General features: G+C 39.9%; 1 protein-coding gene across 1 annotated transcript in view; it reads right to left on the reverse strand.

Annotated features, from left to right (window-relative positions):
* The window catches only part of LOC106963291 (receptor-type tyrosine-protein phosphatase N2-like), a 141837-nt gene that overhangs the window by 35557 nt on the left and 84343 nt on the right, over nt 1-21937 (reverse strand). Inside the window, exons 10-11 of the mRNA XM_015058125.1 lie at nt 8481-8696; nt 5296-5499 (exon numbers count right to left, since the gene is read on the reverse strand). Coding sequence (XP_014913611.1) covers nt 5296-5499; nt 8481-8696 — 420 coding nt within the window. The remainder of the gene's footprint in view (nt 1-5295; nt 5500-8480; nt 8697-21937) is intronic.

Here is a 21937-nt window from a genome sequence, read left to right on the forward strand (position 1 = left end):
TATATATATATATATATATATATATATATATATATTCTGATATATATATATATATATATATATATATATATATATATATATATATATATATATATTATATATGTATAGTTAAAATGTCTTCACAGAGAACAAAGTGGAAGTGATTTTTCTTTGCTTTTGTACACAACTAAAGCTGATTTCTTCACTTGTTATGAACTAAATCCTCTAAAAACCATGATGCACTGCCATGTGGAAGCTGGCATTTTATTCAGCATTGTGGCATTTCATGTTTGTTTTAGCATCTGAACCAACTTCAAACTCATTTTGTGATCTATTTTTCTTTATTTTCTTTTTAAAGGTTAAAAACAAAAACAAAAAAGTGCTGTGTTTGGTATCAAAATCAGTTTAAAGAACTGATCTAAGCTGCGCTTGAGACCAAGAGAGTTGTGAAAAAGAGTTTGACAGAAACTTGCTTGACTTGTTTAAATTCATATAAAAAAATTACTTCATTTTCTAAACATGTTAATTTATCAACACTCTCTATATATTAAATTAAACTTAAACTAAAATATTTTTCATCCCCTTCTTTCTTTGCTTCTTATTTATCCAAACCTGGGAAACAACATGGCTTTTCAAGAACCTCGCTTTGAGAAACGGTACAAAAAGATTACAAAGATGACACCCTGGCTCTAAAGTCTTTGAAAAAGTCACACTCCCAGAGATTTTTGCAGTTGAATAATAATAATAATAATAATAAAAATTAATTATTTTGCTGCATGTGAACAAAATCCATCAGTTTTAAACAGTGAATAATGCACGCAAGCTTGCATATGCTGAGTTGGTCGCCTTCTACGCAAAGTGGAATCACTTTTCACTGCACTTTTGTCACCCCACACAAGTACCCTCTGCAGCCCACCTCCCCCTCTGCCGACCAGCATTACATCTCCATGTACTCCATGCATCCAGTCTGAATTGCATATATTCAACTGATAGCCGCCAAATCGATTGCATTCCAAATTCATAATTTTTTTTGCAAGCTTAATGCGATGCAGCCAGCAGAGCCCCTGTATTCAGTCCTCCGTTTTTTTTTTTTTTTTTTTTAGGAGGGAGGCAGTGGACCGTGGCATATTCCAGAGACAGGGTAACGAAGGCTTGGTGAATAGTGGGGTTTGAGGAGGCGGGGATTATGTCTGCCAATCAGAGGGCTGGGGATGGGAGGCCTGTGTGTGTCAGGGAAACAATGTCTAATCCTTCCTAAGCAGCGGTCTCCTCGGCAGCAGAGGGATGAAATTGGGATGAAGGCACGACAAGACACAACAGGTAACACGTCCCTGTCGAATTAAAATGCTGCAAGCAGTTTGGGCCGGGGGCTTTATGGTATGATAAGCAGCTGTGAGGCGTGTGGAAAAGAAGGGGGTATTAATGTGCAGAGTGATTTTTGTGCAACAAATAATAGCTGAACAAAAGAGGTCTTAAATGGGAGAGCAAATTGTGTTTTTTTTTTTTTTTTGCTCAGGAACTAAATTTAAAAAAAGGAAAACAGAGCATTTTGTTTTTCCTGCTAGGCAAATAATTTATCATTCTGAAAAAAAAAATGAAAAAAAAGGGAAAACTGGTAAACAGCAAAGAGCCTGGAGCAACTTATCTATTTTTACAAGATGGGTAAAGTCCATTGGAAGAATGAACATATTCTAATTTTTTCATATTACAACCTCACACCACAAAGGTCCATGCATTTCTGAGGTGTTTTATTTGGAGAACTAACAGAAAATAATCCTTAATTGTCAAGTGGAACATAAACAATGGATGGTTTTTATAATTAAAGCTGAAATTAAATCTAAAAAAAAAAACCAGAGGTGTACATGTGTATTCAGCTCCAATACCTATCACAGCTGCAAATCTTTTAGGGTATGTCTCTAACACATTTGCTCATTTAAAAAATGAAGCTATGAACGTTCTTTACAAAATAGCTCAAGTTCAGTCGGATAGTTTAGAGTTTTTTTTGTTTTTTTTTTTTAAACTTTTGGATCAGATTCTGAATGGGATTTATGTCTCAGCCATTTTAGCCCAGACTAGCTTTACAATCCCTGCTGAAGAAAAGTATCCCCACGCATGCTGCTGCCACTCCCATGTGTCATCATAGGAATGGTGTGTTTAAGTTGATGTGCAGTGTCGGTGTCGTCAGACTAGACTATGTATGCAGACCACAGTTTTCACATTTGTGTTTGTAAAAATGTTTTCCTCCCATTTCACAATCATGCGCTACTTTGCGATGGTCTCTTACGCAAAATCCTAATAATATGCAAACAGGTTTGCTGTAGTTATGTGACAAAGAATGACAAAATAATGAAAGTGTGAAAAAATTCAAGAGGCATGAATATTTCTGCACAAGGCACTGTAATAAGATCAAGAAAAAGCAACAAAAAAGCCTGTTTGTCCACAAACTTGGTGAGACTACTGCGCTGTCCATGGTGCTGAAACAGCCTAACGCTGCAGAAATATAGCCACAAGCTGCTTTTCCATTATAATTTTTCCGATATTTTTAACCACTCAGAAGATAAAAAGTGCCAGTTACAGCACCACAGAGCAGCTGAAACAGGAAAAAAGGAAAGAAGATGCAAATCGTCAGACACTAGAGGGGTGCCCAAGCGTCAAAAGAAAAAAAAAAAAAACGGGGAAAAAAAAAAAAAGACACACCCAGCAGATGAGTCAGAACATCCAATTTCAATTCTGAAGTTTGAAGTCGTTATGCAAGTCTCAAGGGGTGGGCTGCGCTGTGGGGTGCAACATTTATTCTGAAAGAATTACAAAGTGTGAGTGTGTGTGTGTGTGAGAATGAGGTGATCCGAGTCTAAAGAAAAAAACCAAAAAAAAAAGGAGAGAGAAAAACACCCCAGTAAGCTTTGGAGAGCTCAGTATTCATCATCTAGCTCTGCACGATGTGAGAGCAGAGGAGAGCAGAGATGAGGAGGGGAAATATAGGTCTGAGATCAGCGATAACAAGGCAATCTCACACATGGTTTCACGTTAAGATGATGGGAGAATTTCAAAGAAGAGCCCCCTCTATAGGACACCTCCATGTCAATCACAGCATGGAGAGAGAAGCAAAGGTCCCAGCGTGTCTCTCTTTTTTTTCCTTTTCATTATTATCATTTTTACCTTCTCTGTAGTCTAATCCTTGCACTGCTGCTGTGAAGAAACGAGGCTTAATAATAACAACAGCTCCTAGAAATTATTCAGTGCGGCTCCTTTTGTTATTTGCTCAGCTAAATGCTTTTCTATTGTCAGTGTTTTCAAAGGGGGCTTCACAAACAAGCCTTGACAAGTGCAACAAAACCCATCTATTACCACCAAATACGAGGCATTACTCAGATTCCCTCTCATTCATTACAGCCTCCCAGTATAAAAGCCAGACATGCAGTGTGATGAATGCTTTCTCCATTAATGGAAACACTGCGAGGCATCTATCCATCTCCTCCATCAAGCTGTTTTTTTTCTTCCCTTTTTTTTTTCCTCTGAATGAAAGTTGAACAAAATTAAAACTGTCCACTGTGTCTCTGTGAGAGCTTTCTCATTTAGGAGAAAAACAGGAATAAAATATGCACAAATGAACACGTTTTTTTAAACATCAGGAAAAATCAGATAGGTGTTGAGATTTAATTTTCTGTCGCTCTCATCTCAGGAGACGATCCCTGGACTGAGCTGCAGCGGCATAGGTGGAAACACGATGAGCGGAAGATGAAAATTACAAGGAGCAATAGAGCAGGATTGGAGTGATAAATTGAGAAAAAGACAAAGAAAGTTGGTGGAAGGAGGCAACGGGGCCAAGATAAAAGAAAACAAGAGGCGAAATAAAAAACAGCAGGAAGAGAAATGAAAGAATAAACAACGAAAACAGGATTCTTCAAATAAAGCGAGACTAGATGTCGACTGCAGAAATAAAGTAGAGATGCATTCATGAGAACTTAACGTGAGAAAAATCAATCTAAGATCTCAACATGGTCCTTCAAATACATATATAAAGCTAAAGAAACTCTATCGTTTTTAGAATGAGATTCTCATAATGTGATTACCTCAAATAAAAATAATGCTTTTAAACATTTTAAAGCAAGACCACAGACCGAATCTATTTGCTTTTATTTAAAGCAAATATTATTCCTAGTTCTACAATAACAACGTAAGATAATTAATATTAAAATACTGCATTTTTAAATGTATCAACACTTTAACTCTGATACACAGACGTAAGCAGAAACATTTAGAGAGTAGCACGGCCAGCTGATATTTGGTGCTTACTTAGTCAGGCTATCTGCTCAATTAAGTCAACCTGTAGTCGGTCGTTTCTAAAATATTATGAATCTATGAGCAAAGTGTGGCGCTGATTGAGTTTCCACATCGAGATTGTCTTGACTTGAGTTATTTCGAAATAACCTTTTTTTGAAAAAATATATAAGAACTGGAAAATAAATTTAAAAAATGCTTCTTTCAGTCAGCTGATGGGCAGCGAGCAGCAACATGTGGGGGAAGGGAGGAGCTGCATAACTCCACGCTCCAAATAAGTGGAGGAAACGTCATTCACTTTCTCTGGCGTCTCATTGAAAGGGAAGTTGAAAAGTAGAAACGGAACGATGGCCGACTTGTGAAACCTGAACCAGATCCTATTTAGCCACCATTTCTATATCATCTCATGCAGGCTTTCCCTGTGCATGGACTCTTTTTCTCGTTTTTTTCCCCATGACTACTAAGCAGTGCCTTATCAGTGTTAAAGAAGGAAACCTGCTTTATCATTTCATTTTCTCTGCTCCTTTCAGTTTTCACTCATGTCCTGTACTCATAGTAAGGATTTTGCCAATTCTGAAATCGATTTCTCACCAAACTGTTTCATCACATCCTTGCTCTGCATGTCAGATTTATGTTCGGTGGCTTGATGCTATTAGTGGGGCTCCCAGGGGCAGATAACATTTTGCCAAATGCCATTATGCGATCTACTCAGCTGGACAGTATTGTCTTGTAAATTGGACTGTATGAGACTGAATCTCAGTGTGACTGAATTACACTTGAAGGAATTTGATTCATTTCATTATATTTGCCTCTAATCTTTATTTGAACTGGAGCTGCAGTGCATGCCGTGGTGCTAAAGGTGCTTTAAAATTATGTGGAAAATAAACTGAACTGAAAGTTTGACTTTGGGTTAAAGTTGACCACATCTCACACCCATGAATGTCATTTTCAGGAATTTCCCGCCTCAGACTTGAGTCTCCTTCCTCGACACTGTCTTTATCCCATAAATCCTCACTGAGACGTTCTCAGCCTTACCAGGATCATGTGACCTGTGGAGATATCCATGTTGGACGGCACCGGCTCCTCGCACCAGGAGGAGGTGCTGCTGCGCGTCGACGGGCTGGCCACGGGGCCGTCGCTGAACTGGGACGACACGCTGTTGAGGCGAGAGTGACGCAGGGTCTCAGGCCGCTCCACGCGCTCCGACGTCTTGATCGCCATGCGCTGGCGACACAGTTCCTGTAGGGGGAGGAGTTACAGAGCGTGATGTGGAAAGACTGAATAATCAGGAATATTATTTATTTATTTATTTACTTCCCTTTGGAAGCTGTCATGTATTTCATATCCCTGTCATACACGTAACAATTGCTGGTGTATTTTACGTGCTTATCCTTACGCTGTGAGGAGCCGACTTCTATAAATGCACCTCGTAAAATCCTGTATCTCTGCTCACTTGTCTGTAGATTAATGGCTTATCCCTGTGGATTATAAAGATTATACTAATTATGTCAAAAATACACGAGCTGAGGAAGCTTGCGCCTTTTCAAGTAGAAATGCTGCACCTTAATACCACACAATGACTTTCTCTCTCTCTCTCTCTCTCTCTCTCTCTCTCTCTCTCTCTCTTTTCCTCCCATTTTTCAAGAATGGGCCCAAAACTGCATTTACATCACACATTTCCATCTACAGAGACTGTATTATTTCCACAAATAGGAGCGTTTAGACTCCTATTTGGCCAGAATAGACAGACACTGGGGGAAATCAATTTGTATCAACTAACTCACTGAAGGGGCAAGAAAATCTATGGGAGTGGCCCTCGCCTCCAAACATAGAAATACATTGGGAGAATTCAACCACTGGTCAGATTGCACAAAATATAAACATCTCACAGCAAAGCAGTGCTGCCTCCAGAAGGCTTTTCAACTGGATGGCCAGATGGTGACCACTGATCAACTTGTAGTGGCACCCAAAAAAAAAAAAAAAAAGAAAGCTTATATTTTACAAACTAGTCTATTTAGGTCATTTATTTGCTGTTGTCATAAATAAAAGAATGAATGAATAAATAAATAAATAATCCATACAAGTCTTTTTTAAATCAAACTATTCAACTTATTTCTCTAAATGAATTATTACAATTGAACCTTCATGCTTAGTTTTACATTTAGCTATACACACACACACACACACACACACACACACACACACACACACACACACACACACACACACACACCCCCACACACACACACACACTTGGAATGTAAATGCAAAAATTATGAAAATGCAAAAAATATATGAGATTTGCAAATAAAATAGTAATTTAAAAAAATCTAGAGAAACAAATTACAGCTTTTTCCCTGCTCTTTGATTCATGCATTAAGAAGATGAAGGCTGCCATGCTGTTGTGTCAGGGGAGTGTCAGCAAATTCACAGGTGTGGCCAAAAGAGAGGCACTTCTATCTATAGGGTGAAGCACTAAACTAAAAACTTAAAGCAACAATTCTGGAGTTTTACAATGCTGAGGTTATATTTAGAGGTTTGGGTGGGACACACCTAAAGGTGATAAATATGTCGTGATGCTCATTTTAGGCATATTGCAAAGTCTGTTCTGTCTTGCATCACTGCAGAAAACCAAATAAATAATTAAAACAAAAAGCCATCTAATGCTTTCTTCTGATTAATATCTGAATGTTTCCCGCTAAAAGCCCCACACCTCTCCTAATGACTCAGCTCTTCTCCCATCATGCCTCAGTGCAAACATTAGCTCCCTGTAGCACAGCATCATAAAACTGTGTGCAATCTTCCGCCTCTATTTTCCCCCTGCTTCTTTCCTCGAGCTGTGATCTCATTTGATATTTGCATTTGGAATTCATAATCTGCGAAGCCCACCATGTTTGATTTCTTTTTTTTTTTTTTTTTGAGGAGGCAAAGCAGCTCCCTTTTTCTCTCCACAAAATTAATTTTCACACCCAATTAATAACGACGAGGACAGCGCAGGCCAGAGAAAATGCCTCATGAAAGCGCACGCTATCTCATGATGAATCGCAGTGATATTTCCCTTTAGAGCACAGCCCTCCTCCTCCTTCTCCTAAGCTCCTGGTTTTGGATCAGCTTTTCCACCATCAGACTTTAATGATTACAGCCATCAAATGGTGCCCAGGGCCCTGGCCTTGGGGCAGCATCCAGGTCCACCTCATAACTCATCCCACCTCTCAGCGTATCTGCAAAAGCACCAGTGCTGTGCTGCTGGAGCTGACAATTTTTATTTTTTTTTTCCACAGAAGAAGAAAAAGGAGCATACAGTCAGTGCCAGGGGAGAGACAAAGAGGAGCACAGGTCAGAGGATTACAGGTTCACTGCTGCCCCCGCCTTTCAGATTACTAATGAGAAGGAAAACAGGCCAAATCACAAGCAGGGACCCGACACAAGAATCATTAAAAAGTCTCTTTTTTTTTTTTCTGCAGGACTGCGTTATATTAGAATCCTTGCAGTTTTAACATTGCAGTTAAACATTGTAATAATAATCCCATTTGCAATAAATCCGAGAAAGTAATTTGCAATGTTAATATTACCTACCTAACTATAATGAAATTTAATTGAATATTCTTTTTTTTTTTATTATCATATATTGTGAAGAAGAAGAAGCCACCCTGTATAACGCCTGAGCACCAGTCTCAGAGCCAGCAAGAAATACACACTAACAGAGCTCAAATTTAATAATTGTTCGGCAAAGTGTGATTTCCCATTCATGCTAATTTCTCTTCTTTCCAGCAAAAGTCATCTGGGGTCGCAAGTGTTAACACGTTCTCAGAGCAGCCCTGCAGAAGCCTGATTAAACATTGAAAATGTTAACTCGACATGCGGATAAATGTGTTCGGAGTGGCACGCTGGGCACAGCTGAGTCCCAACCCTGCAAAAATCAATACGGAGCAGACCGCCTGCTGCTTTGGAGGAACAGTGGGAATAGGTCAGGGTGGAGACACGTTTCCGATCGCATGCTTTCAGGTTCACGCACACACAATTTTCCTCAAAAAGGTAGGCAGAAAACGGAGATCAATTCGGATGATCTCAAATACAGATGTGGGTCTCCAAACACACTTTCACAGAATAATTCACCCAACATGAGCACGCTGCGTTTTCCACCAATAGCAGAGAGCAGACTGGTTATTCTGGCGTCTGATTGGCTGGCAGCACAGAGAGGGGGGGAGGCTGGGACTAACCTGATAGGCTGCGGTGGCGTCATGGCTGGTGTCAGTCCCCAGGCTCGCCAGCTTCTCCTTCATGTGGAGGTGCGAGCGCTGGCGGACGCAGAAGAAGGTGGCGGACACGGCCAGCGCCACCAGGATGAAGAGCATGCAGAGGACGGAGAGTAGCAAGAACTGGCCAGACTCCACCCTGGTCTCCTTCACCACGGGGATCTGGGTCAGGCTGCCCCTCTGGAGAACAAACAGAGAGAGAACACGCTGTCAGAGCAACAAACTATGCTTCCTTGACTTTTTCTACATGGATGCGGCCCCCACTCCATGTCAGGAGAGAATTTATTTATTTGTTTATTTTCACCCGGAAGCTTATTTTGACTTTCAAATACAGAATATCTGGATTTACAGCCACCGTCTGACTGGTCCTACTCATTAGGCGTCCCTGATAGCCGCCTCATTATGTGCATTCAGGCTCAGTCAGCCCCCATTACCAACCTCTGCCCACTGCTGTCTCTTGTCTGAGGCCCACTACAGATATTTACAACCCCATTTAGTGCTGGCATGAGCCACCCTGGCACCGTGCAGCTGCAGGATGCTGGGATACGAAAAGCTTGTGCTTAATTAGCTCCTCTGGTCCTGAGTTGGCTGGATTAGGCTCTGGGCAAAAAAGCAGGGCTGAGGGGACACACAGGTAGGCTAAAGTGCATCCACCAGTAGAAGAATGAAAAAGCTTTCAAATAAAATCTGAACGCCAATACAGCCAGAAAGATATATCTGTAGGAACTATGGCACTTTAAACATAAAGACCATATTTTGTAATAGCGAGATCAGGCTTCTCCTGACAGATACCGAGTTGGTTTTTACTGAGGTCTGCCAGGGGCTAGCACAGGGTCAGAAAGACTCGATCAAACAAAAATAAATGTGTTTCAGCTTCTATGATAGAGGTAGTCGTATCAGAATCCAACAAAATAACGATGGCTTCACAAGATTATTTCCCTTTATTTTCTGAAAAACATATATATTTTTTTAGTTTGAATGCATTGGGGAAAAGATCACATATTTCTGTTCAATTGGCCTGCTTATCATAGATCACAACAAATTAATAAAAAAAAAAAATCGAGCGAGTCAGATCTTTGGCCGATTGATTGGTGCCTCTCTAATTGTCATCATAAACTCCCTTGAGGGGCTTGATAGCCAACAGTAGCTATTAGCAGCAATTTCAATTCAATTTAGTTTATTTCGAACATGTAACAGCTTACGTGTTGGAAGAAAAACAAAGACAAAAAAGTGAAACTAATGATACAAATAGAGAAATATATCACAAAATAGACCTAACTTCATTCAAGAGTGGATATTGTTCATTTAATTGGTAGTTAGCCCAAGATATAAGCAAATTAGCTGCTATGTTTTTTATTTTTTACTTTACTTTGACTTCATATCACCAGCTGACTTTGATTTAATGGGATAGCTAGAATATAGATTTGAATTGCAATACATGTATCTGGATCTGAATATGACTGTAACCATGAACTGTATCAGAAAAAAAAAAACTGTTTTTATTTGACCTGAATTAGATTCTGCATGGCTGTATTTGATTCTAACCCTTTGGTGACTGTGCCTGTAATTCAGGGCTGTTAAATTTAACTGAACTGAACTAAAATCCCTTACATTCTTAGTTTTTTTTTTTTTTTCCAGAATTTAAAAGGACTGAGAAATGTAACAAAAAAATATTCTTTTTTGATGCTGGTAGTAGGTTTAAATTCCACAGAAAATTTGTGAATTAGAAGATTATCCTCATTTGCACTTCTCAGAATAACCTTAACCTTCATGAAACCTTTATTTAACATGTAAATAGGTGATGAAAGTACAAGGTGTGGGTTTATGCAGTAACAGATGAAAACCTGTGTGAATTCTTAGTTTGATGCATTTAAACAAGACGGGGGTGGGGAATTACGTTTTTAGTCTCAATTGACAAGAATATTATTAGCCAGCAGTAATTTCTTGAAGCAATATTAAGAAGTGGTTAATTAGAATAGGGCCAAAAGAAAGCAGAGTAAATCTAGCTGCTACTTGGCAACCTCCAGACCATTAGGAGGCGCTGAAGACTTCTAATGTACAGTAAGAATGTTAAAAATCTGTGTTGTAACATTTGCAAATAATGAACCTACTTTCATATTTTGATTTGAAGTTTTATAACAAACAATATTTTTTCAATCTTACATGATATTTTTAAATGAATTATGCATTTTAAATAGCATATGAGAGTTACTGAACTGAACTGGAAGGACATGGACAGGAGTTGAATTTAGACCAAAATTTAAATGACTCCATATTCAGACAAACTGTTTATCACTTTCAGATGACATTTGCTCTAATTTTGTGATGTTTAAACTAACTAGATAGACTGGAATTAGATTAAAATGGCTTTAAATGTTTAGAATTAAAAATGTAAAAAAAAAAAAAACTACCAAAAAATTCAAATTTAGTTTTAACATTATGTCAAGAGTCATCATGTAATGCAGTAGCATATTGTTCTTTAATATTTTCTTATCCTTGTGCGTGAGTTTGCTTGTTAGCACAACCAATTAAAGCTGCTTGCTCACTTCAGACTTCCTTGCATCTCCACGTAGGACTGAGAAACAGTTTTATCTTCACAATTTATTTATGCAAGTTATTTAATAAATATTGTGGGGTGAGCAAATTTGAGGGTCAAGCAAAGCAGATTGTGTGATAAAGTCAATTTAATTGTGGGCTTACTAGCAAGAGCTGCTACATGCACAGCATGCAAACAGTATTTTTGCTGCTGTGGTGCCTGGTGGGTGATGGGCTTAACTCAAATTGGGATCCTAGATTATATTCTGCTAAGGCCACATTAGAGATGCACCAATCTATCAGGCAGAGATCAGAATCCTTAATTGGTTCTGACTGGTGGTCAGCAGGTCAAAAATCAGATTTTTCCCCCCACTCCCACCCTCCCTGCTCATTAAATACATAAAAAAAGAATTTCCACCATTTTGGGGCATGTAAAGAAATCAACCAATAACATGTTTTAACGCACTACTTTTTAGTAAAAAGAAAATCAGATAAAGGTCAGTGATGTTTAGATGAATATATTGGGATAGGCTTGTAATTCCTTATTCTCCGTAAGATTCAAAACTACGTTATTGTTTTGAATCGTCTCCAGCAAAGCATCTGCATGAAAGAACCTACAGAACATGCCATGAGTTATCGTCCTTAAAATAAACACATCAGAATTGTTCGTATTCAGAATCAACTAGTCAAACCTCACAGAAACCCAGAAATGAATCAGTGCACCATGCGAGCTTCCAATCCACATCAAAAGCTCAAAAAGCGAGGCTGAACAAGTAAGATTTTCTTCACTGATTGCAAAGCGTCCTGTCGAGCCAGATTTCAAAATAGGAAAGATTTCAAAAAAACAATTTCCTCCCCATAAATCATCCTTACTGTCTCTGCGATTGACGTGAAAAGAGGTGGTTTCTGAAAAAGCCAGCTATGCACACATTTTTGATCTAATGTTCCCGGCTGCAGAAGCTATGCATCTGCAAAAAGGGCAATATCAATAAACAACGAACACATACATCAGCAGGCTCCTAATTGTCTGCATGCAATACTGAGAGATTGATGGGCAGAAGTGAATCTGAAAAAAAAAAAAAAAAATTGGAGGAGCTTTGACATTTAGCCTGAAGGGGGGTCTAATAGGCATGCTGAAGGATTGCTACAACTTATCATTTCCAGAAACGAGACACTTCTACCTCAGACCAGCAACAATCCGGTTTGACCTTGTGGCTGATAACTGCCAGTGGGGTTTAGCAAGACGGCTCTGCTCAGTGCGCCGTGTTGGGCCTGACAGCGTTCACTGTTGATTGCAAAAGCTGAGGTTCCAGCATGTAGTTTCAATCAGGGATTAAGAGGCTGGAAAACAACAGAGCGCGGGGTTCGAAGAGGCCCGATTGCGGAGGAGAGAAATGGCCTCCATCCAAAGGATCGTCTGTCTCAGTGAGCAGATAAACACAAACTGTTTCCTGTCTCACTGTAAATTCTGACAGAAGTCAAAATCGTATCACGTAAAACTCAATTTTATCTTATGTCCCATCAAAATATCATTAGAGTGCTTAAGAACCCAAGTTCCAAATCTCTGGAAGTTCAATTGTTTCTTACATTAGAATTTTTTTTTTCTTTTATAAGAATCTTTCCCTTCGATCTCTTATCTTTGGCTACTCTTGAAAAATATTCACCTTGAAACGACTGGAAAAGCACCTCCACTGTGGGAGCAAAAAGCCTTGAAATTCAACGGAAGCATAAAAGACTGTTTGAAGGCGATAATCGTGCTGGAAGAAGCGAGGGAGAGACAGAAAGGAGATAAAAAAAGAGGACAAATAGCTTGTAAAAAGGAGGAAAAAAGATGAGGATAGAATTTACAATTATGGGCCTGATCAACCTTAAAGCTTTTTGGCTTACTCATATTTTCAAATACAATTTATTTTATTTTTTTTTTAATTTAAAGAAAAACTTTCCACAGGAAAAAAAAAGCCCTAAAACATTAGATATGTTTTTTAAACTAATTATATTATTTAAAAAAAAATCTAGCATGGTAAATAGGCTTATTCTTTCATAAAATATAATTTTAAGGTTTTCTTCAAAATATTAGAGCATCAAAATATTTAATCTAACGGATTTAAACATATTCTTTATGTGTGATGTGTGTTACATCCCCCAACCCCCTAAAAAAACGGCTCCCCATTTCAATAACTACCCTCTCCCTCTTCTTCTTCCCTCTATTGAAGTTGCTCCTGTGGAGAATGAGCCAATCTGGGAAAGAGACAAGGGGGCAGATGGATTTCGGTGCTCTGGATTATTCAAATGATAAAGAGAAAGGTCGGGCAGAGACGAGTCACAATAACCCTTAAAATCAAGATTTCCCAACCGCAGCTGCTATTGCTGATTAATTATTCCACATGGTTAAAATGAGGACTTTATGTGCTCATACAGCAGAGTTTAATAAAACAGATTGTATGCTACAATTTAGTCTCATAGTTTTAACGTTCCATAAAGTCGCACACATTTTTACAGAAAAAAAAAAAAAATGGAGAAAATGTTGAGGTGTTTAGGACCTAATTTGAAAAAAAGATAAGGACAGCAGTCGATATTTCAAATGAAATAAAGATTAGCTTTAAACAGGAAATATATGCCAAATGGAAGCATAAAATATTATTTCTATTATGCACACAAGTAAGATCCATTTTTTTTTTTAAATCACATTTTCTATGTGAAGCTTCTCTCATTTGCAAACTTTCTGAACCTGCTGCTGGGCGTTAATGAGGCTGAACCTGCAGAAACTTTGCCTCCAGAACAACATCAGCACACTCAAAACTAGTCCTTTCTCCTGAAATACGAGCTTTTAGAGGAAGATTAAATATAACATGAAATGAAGCAACACGAGAAAGACTCTTAAAATGATATAAATCTCGCAAAAATAAATAAACAAACAAACTAAACAAGGTAATCACAAAACCAGTCATCTAACGTCGCGTTTCGTGCATCAAGACTGTCAAAAACAAGAGCGATTAGGCGGTGCGTTCGGACAGATTGTTACCTAGATCCATGCCGCCGCGTCACGCAGTGAGCGACCTGACGCCGCGCCTCCGTATTTCCAGCGAGCGCCGGGAACCGCTGACACTCGCCGCAGCTCCGACAAGCGTCTGTGCGCGTCCCAGCTCGGTCCGCTTCACCAAAACCTGTCCCCTTGCGAGAGCGTCCCATCAATGCGTGCGTCTCCCCCACCTCCCCACGCCACCCCAACCCACCCCACCTCTCAAAAGAGCGCGGCTTCACTTCAACACGTATAGTTGAAGAAAAAAAGGAGGAAAGAAAGAAAAAAAAACACACAGAGAGAAAATAAGAAAAAAAAGGGGGGGGGGGGGAAGAATGTGGGATATGCCCGCCTGATTTTCCGAGCTTTGCAAGAATGTGCAGAAGCCCCGAGTCCTTTCAGCTCCTCCGTGCCAATGAAAAGAGACGGGGAGGTGGCGGGGTTAGAGGGTTTTTTTTTCTGCCATCATTTAGTTAAGGCTGAGCCCCTCCTTAGATTCAGCAGCTCAGGAGTCCCCGTCCATTGCACATGTCATATCCACCGGTTGCTATAGCGATGCCTCCACATGTTGTCGACAGTGAGTGTTCAAGGAGCGATGCCTGGCTAATAGGCTTGCGGGCCGAAAGGGCCGATATGAATGGATGCAGGGGCTAGTCGCTCATTTGTTGAGCTACCAGGGGTCTCTGTGTTTGCTGTGTGAATTGCTGTTTTCTCAGGCTCTCCTTTCCCCACTGCTCTCTCTCTCTCTCTCTCTCTCTCTACCTCTCACCCAGGGATTCGGAATAAGGCAGTTCTCTTTTACTTCAAAGTGGGATTTTTTTTTTTTTTTTTTTTTTTTGCATTCAAAGCTGAAGTGAGCGCCATAATAAGAGCCTGCCACACAGTACAGTAGTTGTAAAGTATATGAATGCTACACTGGAGATTAGCTGCTTTCTGAGAAAAAAAAAAAAAAAAAAGGCAATTGCCTGGTCCATAATGTAAATCATGCGTAATTGGCTAAGTCTTTTCTGTGCTTTCGCTTCAGATCTGTGAGGCTTAAGAAGAAGAAAGGGTCGAAAATTGCAAGTTTAACAAGCTTTGGAGATAAAACTCCCTAAAAATGCTGTCGCCTTTTTGTTTGTTTGCTTTGCTTTGTGTCCTTGCAGCTTAGGCAGAGTCTATGGTGGGTTGGGTTGCCATGCAGTGTCAAACGCAAAAGCCCTATAAACTCTGATCCACCGGCTCCTCCATGGTCCAACCTCCACCTACGGCCACGAGATGTGTGCCATGAGTTAGAAATAGAGTTACTCCTCCTCCGCATGTACAGAGGAGTCAGTTTGGGGCAGCTCATCTCTTGGAGGCTCTTTGCAGGTTATCCAGGCACGTCCCACTGGGAAGTCTCCTCAGGGCAGACCCTGAATTTGCTGGAGGAAATGTATATCCCGTTGTATCGTGGGTATGCCTCGGGATTCCTCAGAATAAATGGAAGTGTTGCTGGGGAGAGGGGCGTCACTGGAGCTGCCGATTTCAGAAATGCAGGGGAAGGACGGATGGACAACAAAAATAAGGGTGGAAAATGGCAAATTTGGACGGAAAAAGTACTTTTAACATTTTTTTTGTTTATTTATTTGCTTGTAATTTTCTCACAGTTTAGTCATTCTACATGTTGCAACTGGTTACAGCGAAATGCTGGTTTGAAGGGGAAATCTGATATTTTCCCTGTTGCTTCCTTCAGATCAACGTGACGGGAGAAAAAAAAAAAAAACGAGGTGATCAACCTCCCTGAAACGCTGTTCCTGTTGTTGTTTATGTTTTGCCCTGGTGGTTTAGGCAAACAGTGCAGTGGGCCTGGTTGCCATGCAGTGTCAGATTTCAAATTGAAAATGTAGATGTACTTTGCTTGTCCCAAAGGGAAATTAAGGATGAGATACTTTCCCTGCTGGTCCCTCGACATCTATAATGGTTCAATTAAAAGCAATAACGTAAACTATGGGCACAAATTTAGGCCCAAAATTTGGTAAAAGTCGCATGGTTGTCATGTCGTGTTGTTGGCAGATTTATTCTACACAAAGGGGGGGGGGGAGATTAGACCTTTCCCCCTGTTGCTCCCTGCAGATCTGTGTGGCTAAAAAAAAAAGAAAGGGTGGAAAATTGCAACTTTAACAAGTTTGGGAGATAAAACTCACTAAACTGTTATCCTAATTAGCAATCAGGCAGGAAAATAAAAGGGGATAGGGAGGAGAGAGAGAGAGCCCCCCAAAGCAGAGCAACAGCTGCACTTAACAGGGAGAGAGAGAGAGGAGAGAGAGGAGAGAGAAAGGGGGATTATGGAGCGCTCAGGGACAGAAAAGGAGAAAGCAAAAGAAAAGGGGCGGTGATGAGAGGAGAACGGGGGTCCTGTCAAATGCAGATGACGAGTCATGGGGAGGAGGGAGTGCTCTCCAGTTTATTTTTTCCATTCAGCGAGCACACACCCCCTCCTCTTGTCCATTGTCCCTCAGTGTGACAGCTGGAGTTGGCAATGCGAAAGGGAGAACAAAAAAAAAAAAAAAAAGAGCTCAGGTCCACAGCCCAATCGGACGCCACCCCCTTTATAGACTATAAAAATAAATAAATAAACAAATATATAAACTATATCAAGGGGTGTAAAACTCCAAACTGACCCTACAATCAGAACATTTGCAGCACATGCTTTCAACATCAAATTAAAGCTAGAAAAATAAGAAAAAAAAGATGTTTCCTCAAACGCTTCTGTTCCCTGTTTTCCTTGAAGACCGTGTGAGTGACAACCATCACGTCATGCTGTTTGCATTCCTATCTCCATAGAACAGAAATTATTCTGAATTCAGATTTTGTTTTCCGTCTGTCTCCCAGAGGGCACGGGCAGACTGTCAGGCTAGAGAAGCACTTTTTTTTATTTTTTTTTTTTTATCTCCAATATTTTCCTTTAGTTTAAGGGGATGGGGGGGGAAATCCTTCTGCAGTGGAGGATGGATGCAGAATTGATGCACGGTACTCACGCCGTGACTTATGCTGAGCAACTTCTATTACAAGTGAGAAATAAATAGCAGCTGCAGAAGTTAATGCTCATTAAAGTCAGCCCTCTCTTGACGTCAACCATCTGGAGGAGATTCTACTTCACTTTGGTCTGTGTTAGACAGCCGGGTCAATCTCCTGTCAGGTTCGTCTTAAATCTATGGCCGCACAAATAAAAAATGTTCCCTTGGTACCAACAGGGATGGCGAGCCAGAGAGAAGCTATTATTGCACCTGTTCTTTTGTGGCAACCCTTAGTGTATCAATTATGAGAACACTGAACATGTCTACGGTTCTCCTTTATTTTTCACGATGAGAGTTCTCGATCAAAATGTAACACATTTAAAATAGTATAAATACAAAGATTACAACTACTTTTTTTTTTTTTTAGGTCTCCTTATAATCCGCCAAAATCAGAGATGATATGGCGGATTTATGTATATGTAATAAAGCCCAGAAATGCAAACACATTCCTGTTTCATATATATTTTTTCCATACTTACACAACACTTAAATTAAATTTCCATACTTTTCCAGACATTTTCTCACTGTGCATGAAGCTTTCACGTCTCATCTGCAAATGACAGCGTACCACAATGTCACAACTGATGTCACATCGCACGGGGAGACCAGTGCTAATGGCTGTCACAACAGGGAGGTCTGACACGCATTGATTGGCTCCCACAAAGACCAAAATCCAAATGTACTCAGGAAACCATCCAAGTCACCGCCATGGTCTCCAGTGATAGCTGCTGTTTCTCCAGTAAGCATCTCCTCAGGGTAACATGAGGTAGAACAGGCTCTGCTCTTACTGCGAGGCTTACCTGTTCCTCTCTCTCTGTTTTTTTTTTTTTTTTTACTGCATGACATCTTTTTTTGTATTTTAAGATTAAAGGACAGAAAAGTGATGTCTTTGTCTAAGCAGTGCCAGGAATGAGTGGTGCATATCATAGTGGCAAAGAAAGCTGAACAAATCCCAGGGTCAAGTACTCCACCTGACATGGCAGTGCAAAGATTTCCACTGTTGCCAGTGTAAGTTAGGAAAAGGAAAGGGATAAATCCCTGTTTCCCGTGTGTGTTCAATCTGAGTAGAGAGCATAAAATAAAGGTATTTTTGTTCAATGACATTTCCTTAAAGCTTTGGAGAGCATTCATAAGGAGGTTGTATGCACAGTTTGACGCTTTAAGATAAGAAGACAAGAAAAACAAAAGGCAAAGTATAGGTGAGGCTGGCTTGGCAAGGGCAGAGATGGGAACTGACATCTCAGTCTTATCTTGACCTCCAGAAAGTCTGATCAGACATTATAAACGACAGCTAGAATGTCTTTATTTTGTTGTTTATAGACAAAATGATGATTTAAGTCCACCTTTTAATATCAAAAGAAGGCCTCGGACAACATCTGAGGAATTGATTGGTGGTTCTATTTTAGGAAATTAAATCAGAACTATGTCAGAATCCCTCAAGCCCCAAGTATTTTAAGTGGGGAAATTCAAGACAAGTTTCAATTAATTAAGGGGAGATTCAAACTCAAGTCTCAAGCCTTTGAGGGGCAAGTCTAAATCAACCCTCAAATTATTGAAAGGTAAGACCAGGTTCAAATCCAAGGCTCATGTCCCTGGGGCCACATTAACAAGAAAGTCACAAGATGTCTGCCAAAGTCCCCCAAAGTCTTATGTCTTTGGGATACAACAGTATGAAGCAAAAATGCATAGACAAGAGACAGTTTTGAGGCTTTTTTGCACTAATGCAGGCACTGTCGCAGTCTTGGTTAGTGTCATTGGTCCTCCTATCCTGCAGCCCTTACCTACCTTTTGGTGATGAGATGTTTTATAACCAAAAGAAAGAGATCTCGTAGACAGGTGACTGAAATTAACTTCTTCCTCAGGGCGTCTGAATTCTGAGTCAAAGAAAGAAGCTTCATCCCACTAGGCAGAAAAGACCCAGAACTTACTGGAAGGACGATGGTCTCCAAGAATGATATTAAAGCAGAGTGTGTGAGATTTGCAGGCTGGTTATGTACAAGAAAACAGTCCTTCAAATGACCAAATTACATCCTGGTAACACAGAAACAAAGGATCTTGCTTTCTACTGATGGAGATGCGCTCTTTTAAGATATATTTTTTTAGACCTGACATCAGAGCCAAAGAAGACTTCTGGAGACGGGGTAAGAATCACTTGTTTTCTGTTTGGTTGCAAGGAAACAAAACCCAAGTTTCAGAAACAACCCCTCCACTCCTGCGAAAAGTTGACGGACTAATTTCCTTCGAGCAGTTTTCTCCGAATGTTTTCTTCGGGCTTCAAAGCTCGATTTGATCATCAGTGATCCTTTCATCTGTCATTTCTTAACTGCATCACAAAAAGAAAAAAAAAAAAAAGCAACTTATCCACAGTGCATCTGAGGATCCATACCTCTGTGGAGACCCCTCACCTGGTGATACAATCTGTTTTATCTACAGTTTATCAAATAGAAGAGAAACTTTGCTTGCCAGGGACTGGAACATATATAAAAGTGGGTTGTGAGCAATCACAACAAAATTGCATCTGTGCAGAAGATAACGTTATTTACAGTCCTTTTACGAGAAAACCGACAGCTGTGTCGCGTACCTGCAAACTTAACAAATGTGGGATGCACCAAAAATAGTTGTTCAGCTCGCCTCCTCGAAATAGGCTGCAATAAATTATTCATAATAATATGCGAGCCAGGCCGTTGCTGAGGCTCAATATAGGAAAGCGTTGGAGGTTGAGCTTTGAATTGTTGAGCGGTGAGAAATGTATGCAAAACAAAAAAAAAAAGAAAAAAGAAAAAAAAAAATCATTTTTTTTTTCTCTTTTCATTTTTCAGATCCTCCAGCTGTTTTTGTTGTCGGTGAAGTGATTTTACAAGATGTGTGCACGGTAGGGAAACATCCACCCTCATCTGGGGTTTAACTCATTTATTTTTTAAATGTTTTGATTTATATGCTGATAGCGTTTATAATGGAACAAAGCGCTTTCGTTTGAGTCGAAGATGAGATGCTGGGTTTGGTTTGAATATCTTGTCTGTCCAGACACTGGATTGTGACTTTAACGTACCGCTATTTGCTGCAGTGTAGTTTTTTTCTCAGCAGAAATAAAACAGCATTTAGGCTGAGATAAAACAAAAAAAAAAAGACACTTGATTTTCTCATCTCCCTTGGACGTTTTTGTGCGAAATCCTACATTTCCAGGCGGATGAAGCTCAGAGACACAAGAAAAGGTCTCATTCTTGGATTGTACTTCAAACACTTGAATTGTTGTGTCATGCTCATCACTTGTTCAGAGAGGAACCATTTAAAGCTCTTGTGTGTGTCAGTCGTCTCTTTCTTGATTTCCTCCCAGATGAACCTGTTCAAATAGGCCTCGTTCTCCACCCAGGCTTTGCCTCGTTGTGTAGTTCAAAGCGGTAAACATCAATGTAAGCGCTATTACTTGTCACCTCAATTATATCTTAAGCAGAAAGAGACTCACAGTTGCACAGACACAACAGTGTTAAAAAAACAAAAAACAAGATCTTTAAAAATGTTTTTAAAGGCAGGTAAGTTTGTTCTGAGGGGTGTGAGGGTTGGGTTTGTTTGCACCATGTGATCTGATGAAATGGTTGTTGAAACAAGGATTCTGTTGGCTAAAATCAGCCTCTTTGCTCTTCTTGCTGTTTGGGATAACTTTTAAACCTATTTACATGTTTAGACTCATTGTCACCTTGAAGGGTAAATTCAGGACAAGTAACGCACTGCATTGTTTTTTCGGTCTTTTGGGCGTAGAAGATAATTTAGGGTGAGAACTAGCATAAGTCGTTTTAATCGGGCAATGAGGAGGAGGAGTATCCAGATATATTGTTGTGCATACAAGCCAAAACTGGTCTCGTCTGACCGGAGCGCCTTCTGTCAACGCTTTTACTGGATCGTCCGTCTTCTCATCAGTTTTGATCCCCAACGCCATGATGCGCCTTTCACCTTGTTTCTACACTGACGTTGTCTTAAACCCCGTGAAGCATTTTGTGTTACTCTATGGAAGTGCCCTTTAAATACTGATTTGCTCGACAGGTTGGTTGATTGATTAATTGAGTTTAGGTTGATGTGCCAGGCTAGTTTTCTGCTAGAAAGTCTGACGAGAGGATCTTCTTTTGCATGTTTGTTGGAAGGCAGCGAAGACGCGTCTCCTTCTCTGGAAATAAAATTTACAAATGATCAAACACGCTGCTTCACTGCACCAAATACAAGAAATGGCACCACGGTGCTGTTAACCGATAAACGGTGATTGCACCGAGTGGTGTTTTGAAACAAATAAATATTTGCCTTTATTTGAGTTCTGATTCAGTGAACCATGGTTGAATTCATGATAGTCCGTGAAGAGCAAAAGTAAGCAGCAGCTCACACATCTCATTCGTGCCGCACACATACCATCCAGTGCCTGCTTACGTAAAAAAAGGCAAACACTGGGCAGTCCTTAGGTAAACTTTCTGAATTATGATGTTGCAAAATTATGCCACCTTTAAAACTTGTTCTTAACTCACCTGTGGTGAAAACGCTATAAGAGCCACGTTTAGTTAAAGTCTCCAAGCTGTGATAAAGTGCAGCTCCAAAAATCCAATATTGATTGCTTTTAGCAGCAGACTCATTAATCCAAGTCCTAAACAAAGACATATAGATAAAGCTCAACCAATTTATCTAAACTTTTGGCCGTGTTTTCCAGTATTTTGTTGGGATTAGTTCCTAACTGCTTCCAGCAAACAGCAGCGATGCTTTCTACGAGCAGCTGTGTCGACAGTCCCAATATGCCTGACACGTTTGCTAAAATGCCATCTAAAATTAATTAAACAAAGTCAAGAAAATGT

Source organism: Poecilia latipinna, unplaced genomic scaffold, assembly GCF_001443285.1.
Source record: "Poecilia latipinna isolate Pla-1442-1.1 unplaced genomic scaffold, P_latipinna-1.0 Scaffold1518, whole genome shotgun sequence".
Lineage (NCBI taxonomy): Eukaryota > Metazoa > Chordata > Actinopteri > Cyprinodontiformes > Poeciliidae > Poecilia > Poecilia latipinna.